The sequence below is a fragment of the Thamnophis elegans genome, chromosome 9, assembly GCF_009769535.1.
Source record: "Thamnophis elegans isolate rThaEle1 chromosome 9, rThaEle1.pri, whole genome shotgun sequence".
Lineage (NCBI taxonomy): Eukaryota > Metazoa > Chordata > Lepidosauria > Squamata > Colubridae > Thamnophis > Thamnophis elegans.
In genome coordinates, this window is record NC_045549.1 from 2,133,910 (window position 1) to 2,156,696 (window position 22,787).

Genomic DNA, 22,787 nt, shown 5'->3' on the forward strand with positions numbered 1-22,787 from the left:
TGGTCGACCCACGGGAACTTCACAATATATGACAAGTTGATACTATCTTTAGCAGCATTCCTTGAAACTACACATCACTAAGGATGATCGCAGTCTCCCAATATTTGAGGGCTGCCACAGAGAGGAGGGGGTCAAGCTATTTTCCAAGGCACATCTGAAGGCCAGATAAGAAAGAACGGATGGGAACTGACCAAGGAGAGATTCAACCTGGAAATAAGGAGGAATTTCCTGACCGTGAGAACCATCAACCCATGGAACAGAAGTTGCCCTTAGAAGTTGTGGGAGCTTCATCCCTGGAGGCTTTCAAGAAGAGACTGGACTGCCCTCTGTCAGGAATGGTGTAGGGTCTCCTGCTTGGGGGAGGGGTGTGTGGACTAGATGACCTCTAAGGTCCCTTCCAACTCTCTTAATATGAGTTTTAGGCGCTCCATTACTGGAGGTCTTCGAGAAGTCACTGGATAGCATAGGGAGGTATAAACTCACTCCTGCTTTGAGCCGGGGGTTGGACTAGAAGACCTCGAGGTCCCTTCCAGCCCTTTCCGTAAAACGCGCCTCGCAGCCCCCGTGTGAAATAAGACAACCCAGCTGCGGGCAACGGCCGTTTCCTTCCATGCCCTCCAGAGGGCGCCCGAGGTGGAGGCGGAGTCCCATCCAACAGAGCCGGAAGGAGCGACCTTTCCCTCCCACCCCCACATGCCCTCACTAAACATGGCGGCGCGCAGAAAATTGCGCCGCCACGTGGCGCTCGACGGAGACGCCGGCGTGCCCTGACCCAAGGTGGCCGCCGCGGCTTCAGGCGGGGCGTGAGAGGCGGGAGGGGGGCTCGTCAGCCCAGCGCCCCCCCTCCCCTCCCCTCCCCCGCCATGCCCCGCCGGTTGGAGCGGCTGGCCAACGTGGTGCTGCGGGTGCCCCCCGTCGCCCTCCTGGACCTGCTCTACCGGTGGGATGCGCAGGCCTTCGCCGACTCGGGGCGCCCCCTGGCGGGGCAGTTTCAGCTGCGGGGGGGCCGCCTCTGGGGCCTCTACTACGCCGGTGAGGGGCGGAAAGGGCACCACCCGGAGAGCACGCGGGCTGGGGAGGGTTGCTGGGGGGGGGAGGGACTCCAACTCCCATGGGGCGCTGGAGGGGCAAGGGAAGTTGCTGGGGGGGGAGGGACTCCCAACTCCCATGGGGCGCAGTGGGGGGAGAGTTGCTAGGGGGGAGGGACTCCAACTCCCATGGGGTGCTAGAGGCACAGGGGGAGTTGCTGGGGGGGGAGGGACTCCAACTCCCATGGGGTGCTGGGGAGGGAGAGTTGTTGGGGGGGAGAGACTCCAACTCCCATGGGGCGCTGGGGGGGAAGAGTTGCTGGGGGGAGGGACTCCAACTCCCATGGGGCGCTGGAGGGGAAGAGTTGCTGGGGGGAGGGACTCCAACTCCCATGGGGCGCTGGGGAGGGAGAGTTGCTGGGGGGGAGGGACTCCAACTCCCATGGGGCGCTTGGGGAGAGAGTTGCTGGGGGGGGGAGGGACTCCAACTCCCATGGGGCATTGGGGAGGGAAAGTTGCTGGGGGGGAGAGACTCCAACTCCCATGGGGCCCTGGGGGGGCGGGGGAGAGTTGCTGGAAGGGAGGGAGGAATTTTGGGGTGGGGTCTTTGCGTGGCCCTAATCCTGCCAACCGACCTTGATATAGATAGTCCTTAACTTACAACCGTTCAGAGTGTTAAAAACGGCATGAAAAAAGATGACTTGGGACTGTTTTCTCCCCCAATTGCGGCCTGGTGCCGCAATGTACATTCAGATGCTTGACAACGTGACTCGCGTTTATGACGGTTGCAGTGTCCCTGGAGGGGGCGGGGGGTGGGTTCGTGACCTGGGAAAACCCGATTCACTTAACCACCGCTTCACTCGCCGTAACATCCGCAGGGATTCACTTAACAGGGAAGAAAAGTCGTAAGATGGGGCAAGGCTCCCTTAGCAACTGTCTCGCTTAGCAATGGAAATGCCGGGGCTCAGTTGTGGCCATAAATGGAGGACTACCTGTATTTACTTATGAAACGTACGGCCCAGCCCGTTTGCAATTGAGATCAAAGTAGGAAATGTAACTTCCTCTCCCCTTTCTTGAGGTCACCTGCTGTGCCTGATGGTCTTGGTGCTCCCGCTCCTCTCCCTGGTGCAACTCTACCTCCACCTGCTGGCCCTCCTGCTACTCTACCTGTCCCACCAGGTAGCCTGGTAAGACGGATGTATCACAACACACACACACACACAAACACAAACACAGCCTGGAGCAGTGTTTCTCAACCTTGGCAACTTGAAGATGTCCGGACTTCAACTCCCAGAATTCCCCAGCCAGCATTCGTGTATAAACAATTCAGTGTCTAGGACAGTGTTTCTCAACCTTGGCAACTTGAAGATGTCCGGACTTCAACTCCCAGAATTCCCCAGCCAGCATTCGTGTATAAACAATTCAGTGTCTAGGACAGTGTTTCTCAACCTTGGCAACTTGAAGATGTCCGGACTTCAACTCCCAGAATTCCCCAGCCAGCATTCGTGTATAAACAATTCAGTGTCTAGGACAGTGTTTCTCAACCTTGGCAACTTGAAGATGTCTGGACTTCAACTCCCAGAATTCCCCAGCCAGCATTTGGTTCTCAAACACAAGGTTGAGAAACACTGCCCCCTGGGAGGAGGGGTGGGAAGTGCCCTGGCTTTGGACCCTCATTGGGGGCGCCTCGTGTAACCTGGCCTACCTTGCAGGGCTGTTTTTATTCAGCTGTTCAATGTATTCTATCGATTAAAGGTACTGGCTTATAAAACATATTCATTTATTAAACAATCGATCCAATTTATTGATTTGAAGGAACCGTCTGTCACATTTATTACATTTATGTATTCACTCCATTAATTTATTACATGTATACATTTATTAATTCACATTTGTCCCTTATTCATTACATTTGCTTATTGTATTTATTTACTAACCTATTACATTTGTCTCCAAACACAGCCACTGTCACGATTGGTGGACTTCAGCTGGCAGGGGAATTCTGGGAGTTGAAGTCCACAAATTGGGGGGGGGGGCTCCTGTAGAAAACCGAGCGGGCTTTCTGTTTTGTTCTTCCAGGGACTACATAGACCATGAGGTGGGGCATGGATTCCAGGGCGCCATCTATGAGGACCCGGTGGCCCTGGGGCACTTTGCCACTGCAATGACTGGTGAGGAATTGGGGGGAGGGGGCGCGGTGGTGTGTTTTGGGGAGGGGGGTCCCCTGATGTGTTGGCCTGTTGGAAAATGGGGCACTGGTGACAGGCAGATCTTGGCTTTAGCTGCAGAGAATTTGGGGGAAAGAGAGGGGGAAGGAAGGAAGAGAGGGAGAGAGGAAAGGAAGGAGGAAAGAGAGAAAGGAAGAAAGGAGGGAGGGAGGAAGGGAGGAGAGAGACAGGGAGGGAGGGAGGAAATACGAAGGAGGGAGGGAGGGAAGAGGAAGGAAGGAGACGGAGGGAAGAAAGGATGGAAGAAACATGAGAGGGAAAGGAGAAGGAAAAGGAAGGAAGGAGACAGGGAGGGAAGGAAGAAGGGAAGGAGAAAAAGGAAGAGAGGAAGGAGATGGACGGAGGGAGAAAGGGAAGGAAGGAGAGGGAGGGAAGAATGAAGGAAAGAAAGAAAGGATGCTAGGAGACGGAGGGGAAGGAAGGAAAGAAGGGAGGGAGGAAAGAAAGGAATAAAGGAGACAGGTGGAGAGAGAAGGAAAGAAAGAAGAGGGGAAAGAAGAAAGAAGAGGGGAAGAAGGAAGATGACTGCCTGGGCTCTTCCCGGCCCTCTTCTTGGCAAAGGCTTTCGGAGGATTCTCCCATTTGCCATTGCCGCCTTCTGAGGGCCGAGAGAGAATGGCTGGCCCAAGGTCACCCAAGACTAGAACTCGCCATCTCCCAATTTCCCGCCTTAACCAGCACCCCAAACTCCAAACTGGGACCCTCCAACTCCATATTCCCATTGGGGGGGTGACCACTGAGGACTCGGGGGGGGGGCAGAAGGGGCAGCTGCTGTGGGTGGTCAGCCCACCCCCCCTCGCGGCCCAGCGTGGACGGGCACTCTGGGCGAGGCGCTTACTCTCCCTCCCCCCCCCCCCCCGTCTCTGCGTCCCTCCCAGGGCAGGTGGCGGTCATCGCCCTCTGCGCTCTGCTGCTGAAGACCCGGCAGGCGGGGCTGCTCTGCGCCCCCCTCCTCCCGCTGGCTGCCCGGCTGTGCTGCCTCCCTCCCCAGGCTCTGCCCACCGTCAGCTCCTGCGGGGCGGCCCTGGCGGCCCTGCAGCTCCTCCACGCGGCCGCTTCCTCCCTCCTGGGGCTTCTCCGCGGGGCTGTGCGCGGCTGCCGAGAGATCCTGCAGGTAAGGAGGGGGGGGGGTTCCTGCAGGTGGGGGGGGCTCGGCCTTCCCTTCCTCCTCCTCCTCCTCCTCCCCCTGGCCACTAACCTTCTACCACTAATGACTCATTGGGTCCTGAAAGGAAACCCCAGAGGGCATCCAGGACGAACCCCCAGTCCTCCTCCTCTTCCTCTCCTAAAGCCTCCACTCCCTTCTAGCACTGATGATGTTCCCTAGTTGGGTCATGAAACGTCAGCAAGAAAACCACCCAGCTCAGAGAGCACCAAGGACCCCACAATTCTCCTCTTCCTCCCCCTCTCCCTCCTCACCCTCCTCTTCCTCCTTCTCCCCCCTCCCTCCTCTTTCATCTCGCCCTCTTTCTCTTCTTTCTCCCCATCTTCCTCTTCTTCCTCCTTCTCCCCCTCCCTCCTCTTTCATCTCCTCTTCTCCCTCTTCTTCCTCCTCTTTCTTCTCCCCTCCCTCCTCCTCCTCCCCTTCTTCTCCCCCTCTCCCTCCTCCTCATCCTCTTCTTCCTCCTTCTCTTTCATCTCCTCCTCTTTCTCCTCCTCCTTCTCCTCCCCCTCTCCCTCCTCCTCCCCACTCTTTCCTCCTCCTCCTCCTTCTCTCCCTCCTCTTTCTTCTCCCTCTCTTCTTCCTCCTTCTTCTCTCCCTCCTCCTCCTTCTCCCCCTCTCCCTCTTCTTCCTCCTTCTCTCCCCTCCCTCCTCTTTCATCTCCTCTTCTCCCTCTTCTTCCTCCTCTTTCTTCTCTCCCTCTCCCTCCTCCTCCTCCCCCTTCTTCTCCCCCTCTCCCTCCTCATCCTCTTCCTCTTCTTCCTCCTTCTCTTTCTCCTCCTCCTTCTCCCCCTCTCCCTCCTCCTCCTCTCCCTCCACCTTCTTCTCCCCCTCTCCCTCTTCTTCCTCCCCCTCCCCTCCTCTTCCTCCTTCTCTTCCCTCCCTCCGCTTTCATCTCCACTTCTCCCTCTTCTTCCTCCTCTTCTCCCCCTCCTCCTTCTCCCCTTCTTCTCCCCCACTCCCTCATCCTCATCCTCTCCCTCTTCTTCTTCCTTCTCTTTCATCTCCCCCTCTTTCTCCTCCTCCCCATTCTTTCCTCCTCCTCCTTTTCTCCCTCCTCCTCTTTCTTCTCCCACTCTTCTTCCTCCTTTTTCTCTCCCTCTTCTCCTCCTCCTTATCTTCCTCCTCCCCCTCTCCCTCCTCTTCCTCCTTCTCTCCTCCTCTTTCTTCTCCCCCTCTTCCTCCTCCTTTTTCTCCCCCTCTTCCTCCTCCTCCTTCTCTCCCTCCTCCTCTTTCTTCTCCCCCTCTCCCTCCTCCTCCCCCCCAATGTTTCTCCCTCCCCCTCCAAGGGCCCTTGCTGCCCCTCCCTCAGTCCCAGGGTGGCTTCTCCAGGGCAGCCTGGCGTGAAGAGGCCTTGGTGGCTGTGGGGAGGAGACCACCCAGGAGGGCAAAGCCGGGGCTGGTGAGAGTGGCAATCTCACCCTCTCCACTTCTCAGCTGCCCGCCTCGAGGGGTCGTTGTGCTGGCTCTCCTCCTCCCCCTCCCCTTAGGAAGCCCCCACTGGATGCTGGCGGGTGTCGGCACGCCCGTCCTTAGCCGAGTGGGGTCCCCCGTGTCTCCCCTTGCAGGACCCGGAGGCCGATCGGCTGGTGACTCTGGCCGGGTCCCTCTGGAGGCGGCTGGCTCTGCCGGTGGTCTTCTGCTCCTTCTGGCTGGTCCTCTTCGTCCTGCAGATCTTCAGCCTGGCCTCCTCCTCCTCCTCCTCCTCCGGCCCCCTTCGGCCCCAGCAGGGCTGCCTCTTCCTCCTCCTCAGAAGGTAGGAGGGGCTGCACCTGGGACGAGGGGCTGCGAGGGCGATGGGGGGGGGGCTGCCCTCCGGTGGAAGAGGGGGAGGCATCCCTGGGGCAGCTGGTCCACCTTCTCCTCTCTTCGGCCTCCCCAGCGTGGCCAGGTGCTGCAGCTCCCCCTACTCCCTCCTCGGACTCACCTGCGCCGTCTCCTACCTGGCCTTGGGGTTCCTCCAGCTGACCAGGCTCTATTTAAGTGGCTGCGGAGGCCTCCAGGATGACAGCGTCACCCACAGGTGAGAGCCTCTCTCTCCCTCCCTCTTTCTCCCCCCTCTCTCTTCTCACTATATATATATATATCCCCCTCTCTCCTCCATCCCTCCCTTTTTCTCTCCCCCTCTCTCCCTCTGTTCTCTTCTTTCTCTCCCTCTCTTTCTCTCCCTGTCTCTTTCTTTCCTTCTCTCTTCCCTCTCTCCCCCTCTATCTCCTTCCCTCTGTCCCTCTCTCTTTATATCTCCCCCTCTTCCTCTCCCTCTCTCCTTCTCCCTCCCTTCCCCATTCTCTCCCCCTCTCTCCGTTCTCTCCTTTCTTTCTCCCTCTCTCCTTTTCCCTCCCTTTCTCTTTCCTTCCTTCTCTCTTCCCTCTCTATCTATCTCCCTTTCTCTCCTTCTCCCTCCCTTCCGCTTCCCCCCTCTCTCCTTCTTTCCCCCTTCCTCATTCTCTCCTTCTGTCTTTCCTCTCTCTCCCTCTATTCTCTTCTTTCTTTCTCTCCCTCTCTTTCTCCCTCCCTTTCTCTTTCTTTCCTTCTCTCTTCCCTCTCTATCTATCTTTCCCTTTCTCTTCCTTCTCCCCCCTTCCTCTTTCCCTCCCTCTCTCCCTCTGTTCTCTTCTTTCTTTCTCTCCCTCTCCTCCCTCCCTTCATCTTTCTTTCCTTCTCTCTTCCCTCTCTCTTCCTCTATCTCCTTCCCTCTCCCCCCTCTGTCCACCTCTCTTTATATCTCTCCCCCCTTCCTCTCCCTCTCTCCTTCTCCCTCCCTTCCTCTTTCTCTCTTTCTCCTTCCCTTCCTCTTTCCCTCCCTCTCTGTCCCTCTCTCCTTTCCCCCTTCCTCGTTCTCTTTCTCTCCTTCTCTCTTCCCTCTCTACTTCTCCCTCCCTTCCTCTTTCTCTCCCCTCTCCCCTCTCCCGAAACCCATCTCCAAGGGTCTCCAGTAACATGACCCCCCCTCCATCTCTTTTGACCTCCCACCCCCCCCACCTCTCTCCAAAGGGGCGTGACGGAAGGGGCGACGCTGTTGCTGCTGGCCATCCAAACGGGCCTGCTGGGCCTCCAGCTCCTCCAGAGGACCTACCTGCTCACCATCATCTTCTTCATCGTGGCCACCTCCACCCTCCAGTCCGTGACCGAAATAGCCGAGCCGGTCCTTTTGGGTCTGGGGGCCTCGCAGAACAGGTAGGGGGGATGGGAGGGGGGGAGCTTTTTCCAGTCCTGGCGTTCCATGCAGCTGGGAAGAAGATGGGGATACTCGACGTACGACCCAAAACGGCGTCACTAAGCGAGACCTTTGTTAAGTCAGCTTTGCCCCATTTTGTCACGGTCGTGAAGGGAATCCGGCTCCCCCCCTGCGTCATGTGATCGTGCAGCCGTCGTAAGTGTGAGTCAGTTGTGGAGGGTCTGAATGTTGATCACGTGAGCCCTGCAACGGTCATAAGTGTGGGAAACAGTCCTGAGTCACTTTTTTCCCCAGTGCTGTTGTAACTACGAACAGTCACTAAATGAACTGTCGTAAGTTGAGGACCCCCTGTATTTATCTACAGGTGGTCCTCGGCTTACAACCAGATGCTTAGCGGCCATTCAAAACGACAACCTCAAGGTGAGTCCTCGAATTTAACAACAGTTCATTTAGTGACCGTTTGAAGTTATAACAGCACTGGGGGGAAAAATGCAACTTACAACCATGTTTCACGTTTACGACCGTCGTAGTATCCCCATGGTCACGTGATCAAAATTCAGCCACTGGGCAACTGCCTCATATTAATGACGCTTCTGGCGTCCCAGGGGAACCACATGATCCCCTTTTGCGACCTTCCGACCAGCAACGTCAAGGGGGTAGTCAGATTCACTTAACGACCGTGCTCCTAACTTAACCACCACAGGGATTTGTTTTTAACAGCGGTGGCAAGCAAGGTCGTAAAATGGGTCAAAACTCAACAACCGCCTTGCTCAGCAACGGAAACATTGGGCTCAATTGGGGTCGTAAGTCGAGGACTGCCTTCTTGGATGCCATCTAACCCCAGGGTGGTCCCTTCTGGCTTGAGAAATGGGGTGGTTGTGGGGGGGGCAGTGAAGCCGGCAGCAGATTCGGAGAGTGAGGAGGTTGGGGAGGAACCTGGGCCAGTCCCGGAGTCTGGGGAAGGCTCTGAGGAGGGCTCTGTGTCGGAGGCAGAGAGGGGGCCAGGGCCGTCCGACAGTTATCAGCTGCCTTCGGAGTCAGACATCAGTGAGGCAGAAGAGCAGCTGGAGCCTGTTCCCAGTGTGCGCATGCACAGAGCTGCCAGGAGAAGGAAACAGCTAAAGAACAGGGGTTGACTTGGGAGTAAAAGCCACAGGTGGACGGTGAATGGCCCCTCCCATAGGGAATAAAAGAGGAGCGAAAGGGGAGTGGAGTTTGCAGGAGACAATTAATTCCATTCATTCGAGTGAAGATCTCTTCCTGACTCCTTGCCAAGGAATTGCTGCTACAGCCTGGCGTTTGGAAGATATCGGCCTGGCCGCTCTCCAAGCCTGATAAAGTCCGTAGTTGGAAAGACTGTCGGCCGGGACTTTGCTGGAGAGGAATTCCCTTCAATCTCAATAAAAGGGGTTTTATCGGGACGAGGAGTCGGCTTCGTGATCTTGGGAAGCCTAGGTCAGAACGGGGGGGGGGGGGGGAACGACTCCTCATCCGTTGCTCTATCCAACACACACACATACACCATTCTCCCCCTCCCCTCTTGCAGGAATTTCTGGAAACACTTCCGTGGCGTGACCCTGTGCCTGTTTCTCTTGGTGACGCCGGGCGTCATGGCTTACAAGATCGCCCACTTCTTCCAGCTGGACTTCTGGCTGGTCATCCTCATCTCCAGCTGCATGTTGACCTCCCTGCAGGTACAAGAGCTTTTCTGGGGACCTGGGAGGTCTTCTAGTCCAGTGTTTCTCAACCTTGGCAACTTGAAGATGTCTGGACTTCAACTCCCAGAATTCCCCAGCCAGCATTCGCTGGCTGGGGAATTCTGGGAGTTGAAGTCCAGACATCTTCAAGTTGCCAAGGTTGAGAAACACTGTTCTAGTCCAACCCCTGACTCAAGCGGGGGACCCCCCCCCCTACCCAATTCCAGACAAGAGGCCGCCCAGCCTCTTCTTAAGAACCTCCAGTGATGGAGCGGCCACAGCTTCCGGTGGCAAGCAGTTCCGCTGGCTAATTGTCCTCACTGTCATGAAATCCTTCTTTAGTTCTTTAGTTGTTTTTCTCTTTGACTAGAATCAGGATCAGAATAGAGCTGGAAGGGACCTCGGAGGTCTTCTAGTCCAGCCCCCCCCACCGCTCAAGCAGGAGATCCCATTTCAGAGCTGTCCCAATCTCTTAAAAACCTCCAATGATGAAGCATCCAGAACCTCTGGTGGCAAGTTGTTCCACTGGTTAATTCTCCTCACTGTCTCCTTAGTTCTGTGTTGCTTCTCTCCTTGATTAGTTTCCATCCATTGCTTCTTGTCCTCCCTCCAGGGGCTTCAGGTAGAAAATAGCTTGACTCCTTCTTCTTTGGGGCAGCCCCCCCAAATATTGGAACACTGCCGTCATGTTACCCCAATCCTTCCCTTCCTAACTTATACAGAAGACAGAATGACAGAGTTAGATGCTTCATCCCTGAAAGCTTTCGAGAAGAGACAGGGCTGCCCTCGGTCAGAAATGGAGTAGGGCTTGGACGGGGGTTGGACTGGATGACCTCCAAGGTCCCTTCCAACTCTGTAATTCTGTACCATCAGAAAGCTAAAAAAAAGGGGGATCACGAGACCCCGGGGGATGCCACGACTGTCATAATTAGGAGTCTGTTGCCAGGTTGCTGAATTTTGACTAGGTGAGGTGACCACTGCATCGGTCGTAAGTGTGAACCACCGTCCTAAGTCCCTTTTTGTCAGCGCCATTGTAACTCCAGTCACTCCATAAACGGTCGTAAGTGGAGGACTACCGGAGTCTACCCCAGTAAGAAGCTTCCCCCGTTGGGTACCCAATCTCTTACAGATTAACAGAGTTGGAAGGGGACCTTGGAGGTCATCTAGACCAACCCCCACCCAAGCAGGAGACCCTGCACCATTTCTGACCGAGGCCAGCCCAGTCTCTTCTTGAAAGCTTCCAGGGGATGAAGCTGCCACAACAACCCATCAGGCACAGCCCAGTCTTCGGGGTCCCCCCGAGTCGTCAGGAGGAGGGTGGGAGCCGAGCTCACTCCCCTGCCCCTCGTAGGTGACGGGGACCCTCTTCGTCTACGGCCTCTTCCTGTCCGAGCTCCTGCAGAAGACCCCCGTGGAGAAGATGGACGAAATCCTTTACTGCGTCCAGGCCGTCAGCCGGGTGCTGGAGTTCCTGGTGGCCCTGTGTGTGGTGAGCTACGGCACCTGGGGCTCCATCGTGGGGGAGTGGACGTGGCTGGGGGCCTCGGTCATCATCGTCCACTGCTACTTCAACGTCTGGCTGAGGGCCCGATCCGGCTGGAAGAACTTCTCGCTCCGCTGGGAGGCCGCCAAGAAGATCGGCTTGCTACCGAGGGCCACCAGCAGGCAGCTGGAGGACCACAACGACCTGTGTGCCATCTGCTTCCAGGTGAGTTGCCCCCTCACCCTCACCGCGAGGAGTGAGCGGTTGCGTCCCCCTCTCCCCCACTGGGGAGACCTGATGGGCTTTGTGCTGTAATGCATCCAGATAGCTTGAGGATGGATTAAACCAGAGGTGTCAAACTCGATTTCAATGAGGGCCGCGTCAGAGTTGCATTTGACCTGTGGCAGGGCGGGGCCAGGGAGGGTGTGGCCAGCTTGGCGTCTGCCAATGAAAACGGGGTTCCAAGCTCCGTTTTAGGCTGCAACAATCTCCTGCAATCCTCTGCCGGCGAACACGGAGCTCCGATTTTGCTTCCAGAGGCATCGCGGACAGGCCGTTCACTCTTTGCAGATCTAAGCCCCCCACGGGCTGGCTCTGGCCCCTCGGCCTTGAGTCAGACACCCCCGTTTTAAACCCTGGGCAAGGGTGTGAAGTACCCGTGGTTCGTCCATGAGGCCAGTGTTGAGAAAAGACACCTGTGTGGTTCAGCGTGGCTGCGCATGCCCTGTTATGCACTGGGCCATGGGTGACCGCCACACCTACCCAAGGAGTTATATGACAACACGAGGGGTCCCAACGGTGGTGTTTTTCTTTCCCAACACTGGACTTTCTGGTTTTCCTCTGAAAGACGTTTCGCTTCTCGTGTGTGCGAGGAGTGTAAATCCTTCCGTTCTGCACCATTCATGCCGAGCTGAAGAAGCTTCTGGGATGAGAAGCGAAATATCTTCAGAAAAAAAAACAGAAAGTCCAGTCACTTTTTGAAAAAGGAAAAACATCCTTTTGGACAACCACGACCTGGATGACGGAGAATCTCCATAGGCACCTGGGCAAAGGGGTTGGATGGATGATCTCTTGAGGTCCCGTCCAGCTTTTAAGGTTCCTTACACTTCCCAAAGACTCTCTTGTCTTCCCTACCCTCCTTCATTCAACTGCCAAGGATTCTCTGAAATTTACATTGAATCCCACAAACACAAATGCAGCATTTATTTAAAAATCCAGCCCGGAGTCGCCGCACTAATCCTTGACTTACAACCGGTTCATTCAGTGACGGTTCAAAGTTACAACCGCCCTGAAAAAAGTGAAGTGAGGAACTGTTTTTCATACTTACGACCGTTACAGCTTCCCCACGGTCACATGATCTCAATTTACATGTGACCACGTACATGTGACGGGGGGCTCACGCCAATCCGCGTGGGCGGGCTTCTGGCGAGCGAAGTCGACGGGGAAAGCCGGATTCACTGAACAACCGTGTGACTAACGTAACCACCACAGTGATTCGCTGAACGATGGGGGTGAAGAAAGGTGGCATAATGGGGCACAACTCAAGCCAAGGGGAAAGGCAGATTCGCTTAACAATGGTTTCACTCATTTAACAACGGCAGGGATTCAGTTAACTCTGGCAAGAAAGGATCGTTAAATGGGACACTTCGCGACTGGCTCGCTTAGAAATGTTGGGCTCAATGATGGTCGTAAGTCGAGGACTACCTGTATCCCCTCAAATTCACCGTAGCAAGATCTTCGTTCCAGGTGAATTCTTTGTCATTTGTGGACGTGGCCGAGATCCAGGAGCCGAGGTGGCGCAGTGGTTAGGGTGCAGTACTGCAGGCCACTTCAGCTGACTGCTATCTGCAGTTCGGCGGTTCAAATCTCACCAGCTCAAGGTTGACTCAGCCTTCCATCCTTCCGAGGTGGGTGAAATGAGGACCCAGACTGTGGGGGCGATATGCTGACTCTGTAAACCGCTTAGAGAGGGCTGAAAGCCCTATGAAGCGGTATATAAGTCTAATAAATAAATGAATAAATGAACCCACTCCAAGCTCAGGTCTACGCAGGTCTCTTCTCCTCACCTCCCTTTCTCTCTCTCTTTTTCTCAGGAAATGACCCTCGCCGTGATCATGCCCTGCGGCCACATTTTCCACGAAGGCTGCCTTCGCAAGTGGTTCTATGTGCAGGACACCTGTCCCCTCTGCCACCAGGCGGTTCAAGTCCCGGCGACCCGGGAAGTCCAGCGAAGCCACGCTGGAGCAGAGGAGACATTCCAGCCGGAGCGTGGCCGATCCGTCAGCCACCAGAACACAGCAGACGCCAACAATGACAGCCCGCTGGACCCCGGCACGTCGAGTTGCGCAGAGCAGCCTGGGCTTCGGCCACGGGGGTCTGCTGGGAAGACCCTGTGAGTCCACGAGGGGCTGTATCTGGGCTGTCCCAAGAAAGAGCCCCCACCGCAAAAGGAAATGACCAACTGCCTGTGCTGGAAAGTCCGGAAAAACTCAGGGAATCGGTAGAGGTCCGGTGTATGGGGCAGCACCTTCCCCAAAGCGAGCTCTGAGATTACCCAGTGTGCAATGAGGCACCGGTCCCCCTTGGCCCTCGGCGCCTCGGAGTGCCGAGGGGCGTCGGGAGAGGATCACGGCAACAACCGCCAGCCATCCTCGCGATGCAGAGATTGTGGGCGAGGTTCAGGAGAAACCGGACGCTATCTGTGAGCAACTGGACAGTCTCAGGAACATCCTCCCCGCATCCCTTCCTGACCCTCAGCCGTCGCTCGCGGGTATTTCTCCCAAAAAAACCTTGTATCCCCTAACCTGCCTTCCGGCTTCCCCTTACCCTGTCAATTGCCTTTTGCCGGTCTAACTCAGGAACCTCAACCGGAGAAGTGTATTTTTCAAACCATGCACAGTGGGGGCTCGGAAAGCCCGTTGCTGCGTTCACCTTTTTTTGTGATCGGAAAACCCGCCGGCTCGATTCTCCGAACAAGGCAGGCTGACGTCAGCCTGGTAGCTGGGCTCTGCGGCTTCCTCGTGGATTTTTGGGGAAGGGGGAGCAACGGGTGGCATTTGGCAAGTCCATAAGGCGGGCAGGTAACTCGCCTGGCGTCCCAGGGGTGACCCAGCCCAGTGAGGCCACAAAACACGGCGCAGGTGAGAATTCCTCTCTACCCTCTTCTGCCCATTGCGTGTTGTGGTAGTTGTGTTGCAGAAGATCCGCCCCAGGCCTCTTGCTCTCTGGCTAAATAAAGCATGCAGGCCACTTTAAGGCACGTGGACTTCAACTCCCAGAATTCCCTAGCCAGCCATAAGCCCCCCGCTGGCTGGGGAATTCTGGGAGTTGAAGTCTACATGTCTTGAAATGGGCAAAAATTGGTACATGTGAAATAAAGGGGAGGGGTGGATTTCCAGCATGCGAAGAGGAAGAAAAGAAAAAAAACCCACAATTAGAGGACAGATTGGGGCGGGGGGATTATGGGGTCATTAACCCCAGAGTGGGACCCCCCTCAAATTCAAACCCGACCAGCATGATTAACCCTCAAATCCTGAAGAATCAGCCGCTAAAATCTGACGTGCCAAAGTGGGCTTAACTTTACCAAAAAGATTTAATCACACGGGTGGACTTTTTAATAGGGTGGGGGGAGAAGGGCAGGAATTGGGCGGTTTCGTGCGAACGGCAAATTCTTTGACTCTCTAAAATATCTCCGTTGTGAGTGGATTCCCGGTTGTCTTCCTTGCACCCTGGTGTGCGTTGTGCGTCGGTCCAGTCAAGATCTGTTGCTGAACTTGCCTGCGGGGGTTGTGGGTGCTCCCACCCTGGAGGCCTTTTAAGAAGAGTCTGGACCGGCATTTGCCTGGAATGGTTTGGGGCCTCCCGCTTGAGCAGGGGGTTGGACTAGATGACCTGCAAGGTCCCTTCTGACTCGTAATTCCGTAGGGCGACGTGATCGCAGTCAACCAATATTTGAAGGGCTGCCCCAAAGAAGAGGAGGGTCAACTTATTCTCCAGGGCACCTGAAAGCAGAACCAATCAAAGGAGAGAGGCAGCCCAGAACTGAGGAGGAATTTCAGGACAGTGAGGATAATTAGCCAGTGGAACAGCTTGCCACCAGAAGTTGTAGGTGCTTCATCACTGGAGGCTTTTAAGAACAGACGGGACAGTCATTTGTCTGAAATGGTATAGAGCTGGGAGGGTGAACCGATACACGCATGCACAGGGGGGGCGGGACACGTGCCAAGCGCATGTGCGGGGGTGGGGTGCACGTGGGGGAGGTCCATGCATCCCTGGGGGTGGGGCACCCGGTCACACACACATGCGCAGAGGGGGGGCTGGGCAGGCATTGCATTATGGCGCACGCTTTCCGCACACACCACTGAAAAAATTATCCATCACTGGTATAGAGGGCTTAAACGGGGTTGGACTAGAAGACCTCCCAGGTACCTTCCAACTCTCAAATGGGTCACTCGGCTCCAAAGGACAATCCGCACCACTCTGGACCAGCTGCTTTCTTAAACTGGGAGTGGGGCGGTTTTTTTTTCTGTTTCCTTCGCAGGTCATCAGGGGTTCAGGTTGCCGTCACACAACTGAGTTGTGTAACCCGGTGCACAATTGGGTCTGTGAAGGGATGAACAAGGATTCGTCCCAGTGGTGAAAAACCCTGCCTGTTAATCTCGGAAACCAGCACATCTGGCGGCTGGGGAAATTTCATTGGCCCATCCAGCCTTGGAAGATGGGTGGATTTCAACTCTCTGTATACAGGTGGCGCACATGAGACACTCTGTGTGAATGCAGCAAACCCCTCTCCCTTCTAGCACTGATGATGTAACCTAGACGGATAAGGAAATGTCTGCAAGCTCAGAGGGCACCAAGGACCCCACAGTCCTCCTCCTCCTCCCAAAACTATTCCCTTCAAGCACTGATGATGTTACTTAGTTGGGTAATGAAATGTCTGCAAGAAAACAGCCAAGCTCAGAGAGCAATAAGGACCCCACAGTTCTCCTCCTCTCCGCAAACCCCACTTCCTTCTAGCACTGATTATGTTACCTAGCTGGGCAATGAAACGTCTGCAAGAAAATCACCCAGCTCAGAGCATCAAGGACCCTGCTGTGGCCCGCCAACAGATTCGGGCAGCGAGGAGCTTGAGGAGGAACATTGGAGTCTGGGGAAGGCTCTGAGGAGGGCTCTGTGTCGGAGGCAGAGAGGGGGCCAGGGCCATATGCCAGTTATCAGCTGCCTTCGGAGTCAGACGTCAGTGAGGCAGAAGAACAGCTGGAGCCTGTTCCCAGTGTGCGCATGCACAGAGTTGCCAGACGAAGGGAAGAGCTAAAGAACAGGGGTCGACTTGGGAGGAAGGCCACAGGTGGACGGTGAATGGCCCCTCCCAGAGGGAATAAAAGGGAAGTGGAGTTTGCAGGAGACAATTAGTTTGCTTCATTGGTTCATGACTCTCCGAGACTCCTTGCCAAGTTCTGCAGATACCGGCCTGGCAGCTCTCCAAGCCAGATAAGGTCTGTGACCATAAATCCTCCCTTGAAAGACTTTGCTGGATACGAATGAGCAGAATTCACAGCAAATTAATAAAAGGGTTTTTTGTTGGGACAAGGAGTTGGCTTCAGGCTCCTTGGAAGCCTCTGTCAGAACAGACCCCCACAGTCTTCCTCCTCCTCTCCGCAAACCCCACTCCCCTCTAGCACTGGCAATTTTAGCTGGTTGGGTCTTGAAATGTCTCCAAGATGACCCCCCCAACCTCAAAGAGCACCGAGGACCTCACAGTCGTCCTCTTCCTCCTTTCCTCAAACCCCACTCCTTTGTGGCATTGATGACGTGACCTAGTTGGGTAATGAATCTGGATGCCTCTTGGGGGGGGGGGGGGAGAATCACCTTTGGGACTTGTAATATTTTCCAACCACTCTCCTCCTCCGGAACTTGCCAGACCATAATAAGAGCGATTTGGTGGTGCTTCTTCTGGCAGCAGCTGCTACCGGCTGGGAGAAGAAGGGGGAGTTTTCTCCATGGCGGCCTTAAATTATCCACCATAAAACTGTAACCTTCATCCATGGGGTGGAGAAGAGTTCAATCATCTGGTTGCCACCAATTTACGCGGGCCTATTTTTTTCTGCCAACTCAACCCTGGAAGAATTCAGATTAAAGAGACTAGGGTGAAGACCCCCTTGAGAGTTAGCCCCCCCCCCTACCTTTCCCCAGCAGGGGGAAAAAAACTGCATCCGTCACTAAGAGAACATCCAGAGGCATCTGGTCATACGTTCTTGACTTACACCAGATCGGCTCGCCACAGTGCCAGCTGTTGAAGTTCTCCACAAGTTTGGTGGTCTTCTGGCTCAGTTTTGACTTCTGGCCTTCTTCAGATAGCTACACCACAAGGAGTCGGCTTAGGGGGTCTTCTGACCGAGGCTTCCCGAGAACCTGAAGCCAACTCCTCGTCCCGACAAAAACCCCTTTTATTAATTGACTGTGAATTCTGCTCCTTCACACCCAGCAAAGTCTTTCGAGGGAGGATTTATAGTCACAGACCTTATCTGGCTTGGAGAGCTTCCATGCCGATCTCTGCAGAACTTGGAGCCTCGGAGAGTCACGAACCAATGAAGCGAACTAATTGTCTCCTGCAAACTCCACTCCCCTTCCGCTCCTCTTTTATGTCCTCTGGGAGGGGCCATTCACCGTCCACCTGTGGCCTTATTCCCAAGTCGACCCTCATCCTTTAGCTGTTCCCTTCGTCTGGCAGCTCTGTGCATGCGCACACTGGGAACAGGCTCCAGCTGTTCTTCTGCCTCACTGATGTCTGACTCCAAAGCAGCTGATAACTGTCAGACAGCCCATCTCTGCCTCCGACACAGAGCCCTCATCCGAGCCTTCCCCAGACTCCAGAACTGGCCCATCTTCCTTTCCAACCTCCTCACTCTCCGAATCTGCTTCCAGCTCCGCCACAACAGGGGGGGCACCTTAAGAGCCCTAATAGGAGTTCTGGAGCCCCTTCATCCCACACGTCCAATGGTCATGAAGTGCAGAGGAGGCACCAAGTGTTTCTTCACACAAGGGCAAGCAATCCTGGAGGTAGGTCTTCCAAAACCACGTGTCCACCTCCCTTTCCTTCTTCTCCCTGCACATCAAGTCCTCCTCAATTAAAGCTTGGCTCCTGATGATGTTGTGTTGGTTTCTTCACAACTGGTGTCCACTCAACCTTCCGGCGCCTGTTGGGACCTTCTCAATGGGATGGACGCCAACGCGCCTCGGACTTGACTCTATTCCTCCAGACGGGGGTAGAAAAAATATGCAGGTGGGACTTGCAAGGATTCATTTAGTGACTTCAAGGTTACAACGGCAGTGGGAAAAAGTGATTTAGAGCAGTGTTTGTCAACCTTGGCAACTTGAAGATGTCCGGACTTCAACTCTCAGAATTCCCCAGCCAGCGAATGCTGGCTGGGGAATTCTGGGAGTTGAAGTCCGGACATCTTCAAGTTGCCAAGGTTGACAAACACTGTCCTAGACACTGTTTATACACGAATGCTGGCTGGGGAATTCTGGGAGTTGAAGTCCGGACATCTTCAAGTTGCCAAGGTTGACAAACACTGATTTAGAGAAAGACCTTTTTTAAAAAAAAAAAAAAGTAAATGAATGAGTTATTTATAATAATAAAGGGGGATTTTCAAATCTAATGAACAAATAAATTTGGAAGAAATCTAGATAAAGTGAGCCAGGATGGGATGCGAGTGCAGATCCTGAAATTATTCCTGAAAAAAAAAGTTAAAAATGCTAGAAAAGAAATAAATGATTTAAAAAAAAGAAAGAATTAAAGCTCTCCTCCAGCTAAGCATGTGCAAAACTTAGTATAGGGACTCCTCGACTTATGACTGCAATTGAGCCCCAAATATTCGTTGCTAAGCAAGGCATTTATTAAGTGAGCTGTGCCCCATTTTACGACCTGTCTGGCCACAGTCCTTAAGTGAGTCGCAGCTGATAAGAGAGTCACTTGCCAGTCAGAAGGTTGCAAAAGGGGATCATGTGACACACACACACCCCCGAGGCATTGCAACTGTCATAAACGTGAGTCGGTTGGCAAGCGTCAGAATTTGGATCACGTGACCCCGGGGATGCTGCGACGGTCGTAAGTGTGAAAACTGGTCCTAAGTCAGTTTCCCCCACCCCAGTGCTGTCATTAACTTTGAACCGTCACTAAACAAATCAAAGACTTATAGTCCTCAAGCCCTTCATTCATTCAGCCTCACAGACGTCCAGAGGGGCATCTTGGGCATCTGCACAGGTAGTCCTCGACTTACGACACTTTGTTTAGTGACCGTTCAAAATCACGCCACTGAAAAAAATGTCACTTCGGACAGTTTTTCACAGTTACAACTTTTGCAGCATTCAAAATTCAGCCGCTTGGCAACTGACTCGTATTTAGGACGGTGGCAGTATTCCAGAGTCGTGGGAACACACGTTGCGACCATTATTCCCCATGCTGGCTGGGGAATTCTGGGAGTTGAAGTCCACCCATCTTAAAGCCTTCTGGTTGGGGGATTCTGGGAGTTGTAGTCCTCCCCTCTTAAAGAGCCGAGGTGGCACAGTGGTTAAATGCAGCACTACAGGCTACTTCAGCTGACTGCTAGTTCTGCAGTTCGGCTGTTCAAATCTCACCGGCTCAAGGTTGACTCAGCCTTCCGTCCTTCCGAGGTGGGTAAAATGAGGACCCGGATTGCTGTTGGGGGCGATATGCTGACTCTGTAAACCGCTTAGAGAGGGCTGAAAGCCCTATGAAGCGGTAGATAAGTCTAACTGCTATTGCTATTGATAGATAGATGACAGATAGATAGATAGATAGATAGACAGACAGATAGATGATAAACAGATATAATGCATGGATGAATGATAGATAGATAGATGATAGATGATAGATGATAAATATAAATAGATAGATAAGAGCCGAGGTGGCGCAGTGGATAGGGTGCAGTACTGCAGGCCAATTCAGCTGACTGTTAGCTGCAGTTCAGCGGTTCAAATCTCACCGGCTCAGGGTTGACTCAGCCTTCCAGCCTTCCGAGGTGGGTGAAACGAGGACCCGGATTGTTGCTGGGGGCGATATGCTGACTCTGTAAACTGCTTAGAGAGGGCTGAAAGCCCTATGAAGCGGTATATAAGTCTAACTGCTATTGCTATTGCTATTAAAGCACTCTCCCTGGGGGATTCTGGGAGTTGAAGTCTATAAGTCTTAAAAGCTGCCACGCTTGGAATCCCCTGGGTTGAGCCCTCCAGCAATGGGAGCCAAGAGCAATTAATGGGGGAGGGAGGGAGGGAGGGAGGGATGGTGGGAGGGGCGGGGGGGGCAATTATAACTCTTCCGCCACTCCCAGAGGATTTTAGTGGGTTTACAAACAACAGAACATTGTTGTAATTAGAGAATCCCGATTTCTAACACAACACTGCTTCCCCACCAAGCATAAAACGACTCCTCATTTTACAAGTTTTCTTTTAGTGAGCGTTACAATTTGCACGGACGTTTTTTTACACCTAGGACCATTGCGGCATCCCTGTGAAGTCACCTGATTTAAGACGCTTGGCAACTGACTCGTATTTATGACGGTTGCAGTGTCCCGGGGGGGGGGGGTGTCACGCAATGCCCCTTTTGCGACCTTCTGACAAGCAAAGCCAACGGGAAAGCCAGATTCACTTAACGACCATGTCCCTAACTTAAACAGCTGAAAGGATTCACTTAACAACAGTGGCAAGAAAGGTCGTAGAATGGGGCAAAACTCTCTTAAGATCTGTCTTGCTAAGCAACAGAAACCGGGGCTCCGTTGTGGTCGTAAGTTGGAGGACTACCTGTATTATCTCAACCGCAAGCGAGCCCAAAATTTTTGTTGCTAAGCGAGACATTTGTTAAGTGAGTTTTGCCTCGTTTTACGACCTTTTCTGCCACAGTTTTTAACTGTTGTTAGGTTAGTAAAACAGTTGTTAAGTGAATCTGGGCTTCTGCATGGACTTTGCTTATCGGATGGTCGCAAAAAGGGATCATCTGACCACCACCACCAGCCCCAGGCTCTGCAACCGTCACAAATGTGAGTCAGTTGCCAAGCGTCTGAATTTGGACCACGTGACCCCCCCCCCCCGGGGGATGCTGCAAGGGTCGCGTGTGTGAAAAAGGATCGTAAGTCACTTTTCTCAGTAACTTCGAACGGTCGTTAAAAGAAGCTGTTATAAGTCGAGAACTACCTGCAACGCTTGCAAATAAAAATCCCAGGGAATTAAATCCTGCAAAGGTGAGGAGGTTCAACAACCCCCCCCCCGCCCCCACTTAGGAAAGTTGCACCAACACACTCCCCCCCCCCCAAAAAAACCACTTTTCAGGATGCACAAAGGTGGGCAAAGGAAATTCAGCAGGAGCTGCTGAGGCTGTTTGCAAAAGTTGGCTACCTGGGTCCATCGGCCGCCTTCAGACAATTCCCCAAACCTGCTTGATACAAGCCAGCAACCCCACCGCTAAATGTCTGTGTGTGGGGGGGGGGAGTCGGGGAGCCCTGTTCCCCCCACGCCATACTCAGGACCGGAGCATCGGCTACATAAAACCTGCATTTTTATCTGCACGGAAATTGTGTCTACCTGCTTGGACTGGGGGGGGGGGGGCGGGAGGAGAGGTTGGACTAGATCAGTGGTCTCCAACCTTGGCAGCTTTAAGACCTGTGGACTTCAACTCCCAGAGTTCCTCAGCCAGCTTTGCTGGCTGAGGAACTCTGGGAGTTGAAGTCCACAAGTCTTAAAGTTGCCAAGGTTGGAGACCACTGGACTAGATGACCTCCAAGGTCCCTTCCAAGTCTGTTTTTATTCTGCTATTATTCCGTCACTCTGAAGTTATGGGAGTTTCGCCCCTGGAGGCTTTCAAGAAGAGACGGGTCTTCCCTCTGTCAGAAATGCTGTGTAGGGTCTCCTGCCAGGGCAGAGGGTTGGACTAGATGACCTCCAAGGCCCCTTCCAACTCAGTTATCCTAGCTTGGCCTGGGATGGGAGGGGGTCGTCTGAATGCCAAAGGAGGGGTGGCAGAGCTGGAAAGGAAGCGATTGAGGAAAGGGGGGGAGCTTTGGGGAAAGAGGGGGGCTGCGGATGGGGCCCCTTGAGGGGGGTCTGGGGGAACGGAGATCCCTGGGGAGGGGGAGATGGAGGGGGGAGCCTGCCAAACTTTGAGGGGCACTTTCCGAGGCTGGAGACTCGGGGAGGGGCTGCGAGAGGGGGGGGACGAGGCAGGGATGGCCGGGGAGGGCGCGGGGGGGTCTCCGCCAGGCGGCCGAGCCCAGCGCGCCCCTCCCGCGGTCATCCCCGCCGCCGCCGCCGCCGCCGCCTCCGTCCGTCCCCTGGAGTCCGCCCCTCCCCGATGATGTCAGCCTGCTCGGCCCGGTGGCTGCAGCCCCCTCCTCCCTGGGAGGCGGAGGGAGGCGGCATGGCCCGGCTCGGCCCGGCCGGAGGAGGCGGCGGCGGCCCGCTCCCCCTGCGGCTGGACGCTGCGCCCGGGCCCGCGCCGCACTGGCTGGCGGTGCTGATTGCTGCTGCTGCCGGACGAAGACGAGGACGACGACGGGGAAGGGGAGGAGGAGGAGGAGGAGGAGGAGGACGGCGGGCAGCAGCACCAGGGCGGCCAGGCCGGCCGTCGGAGGCAGCAGCAGCAGCGGCGGAGGCGGCGGAGGAGGCGGCGGCGGCGGCTGCGGGCGGCGGGCGCTCCGGCCGGCGGGCTGCTCCCCGGGGACCCGCGGCGGCGGCTGCTGCTGCTGCTCCTGCCGGCCAATGGGGGGAGCGGCGGAGGAGGAGGAGGAGGAGGAGGAGGAAGGAGCCCCGCACCGCGCTCCGACCTGCCCGCCGCTCCGGTAAAGTCCGCAGCCGGCGAGGGGAGGGGAGGGAGAGCCCAGCCGCCTCCCCCTCCCGCCTGCTCTGCCAGACCCCCGCCCCAACTTTTGCTCCCTCCGATCCTCTCTGCCTCCCCCCCGATTTCCCCCTCTCCCCCAGCCCCCCACTTTCCCTTCCAG

At 55.0% G+C, this 22,787-nt stretch overlaps 2 protein-coding genes across 3 annotated transcripts in view; both read left to right on the forward strand.

Moving 5' to 3' along the window:
• The first annotated feature begins 741 nt into the window (after positions 1-741).
• LOC116513362 (RING finger protein 145-like) lies at positions 742-14,481 on the forward strand. Of its 2 annotated transcripts, XM_032224396.1 has the most exons (10): positions 742-1,032; positions 2,107-2,215; positions 3,108-3,199; positions 4,135-4,370; positions 5,987-6,174; positions 6,301-6,441; positions 7,413-7,595; positions 9,143-9,290; positions 10,645-11,001; positions 12,870-14,481. In XM_032224396.1, exons 1-10 carry the CDS (start codon positions 864-866, stop codon positions 13,170-13,172), a joined length of 1,926 nt encoding a protein of 641 aa, XP_032080287.1. In that variant the 5' UTR covers positions 742-863; the 3' UTR covers positions 13,173-14,481. The 2 variants fall into 2 exon arrangements, with proteins under 2 accessions (XP_032080287.1, XP_032080288.1); XM_032224397.1 differs by lacking the exon at positions 742-1,032 and having other exon boundaries at positions 2,126-2,207.
• A 3,291-nt stretch (positions 14,482-17,772) lies between these two features.
• LOC116513284 (RING finger protein 145-like) overlaps positions 17,773-22,787 on the forward strand; it is a 10,075-nt gene continuing 5,060 nt past the window's right edge. Inside the window, 1 exon segment of the mRNA XM_032224300.1 lies at positions 17,773-17,835. Coding sequence (XP_032080191.1) covers positions 17,773-17,835 — 63 coding nt within the window.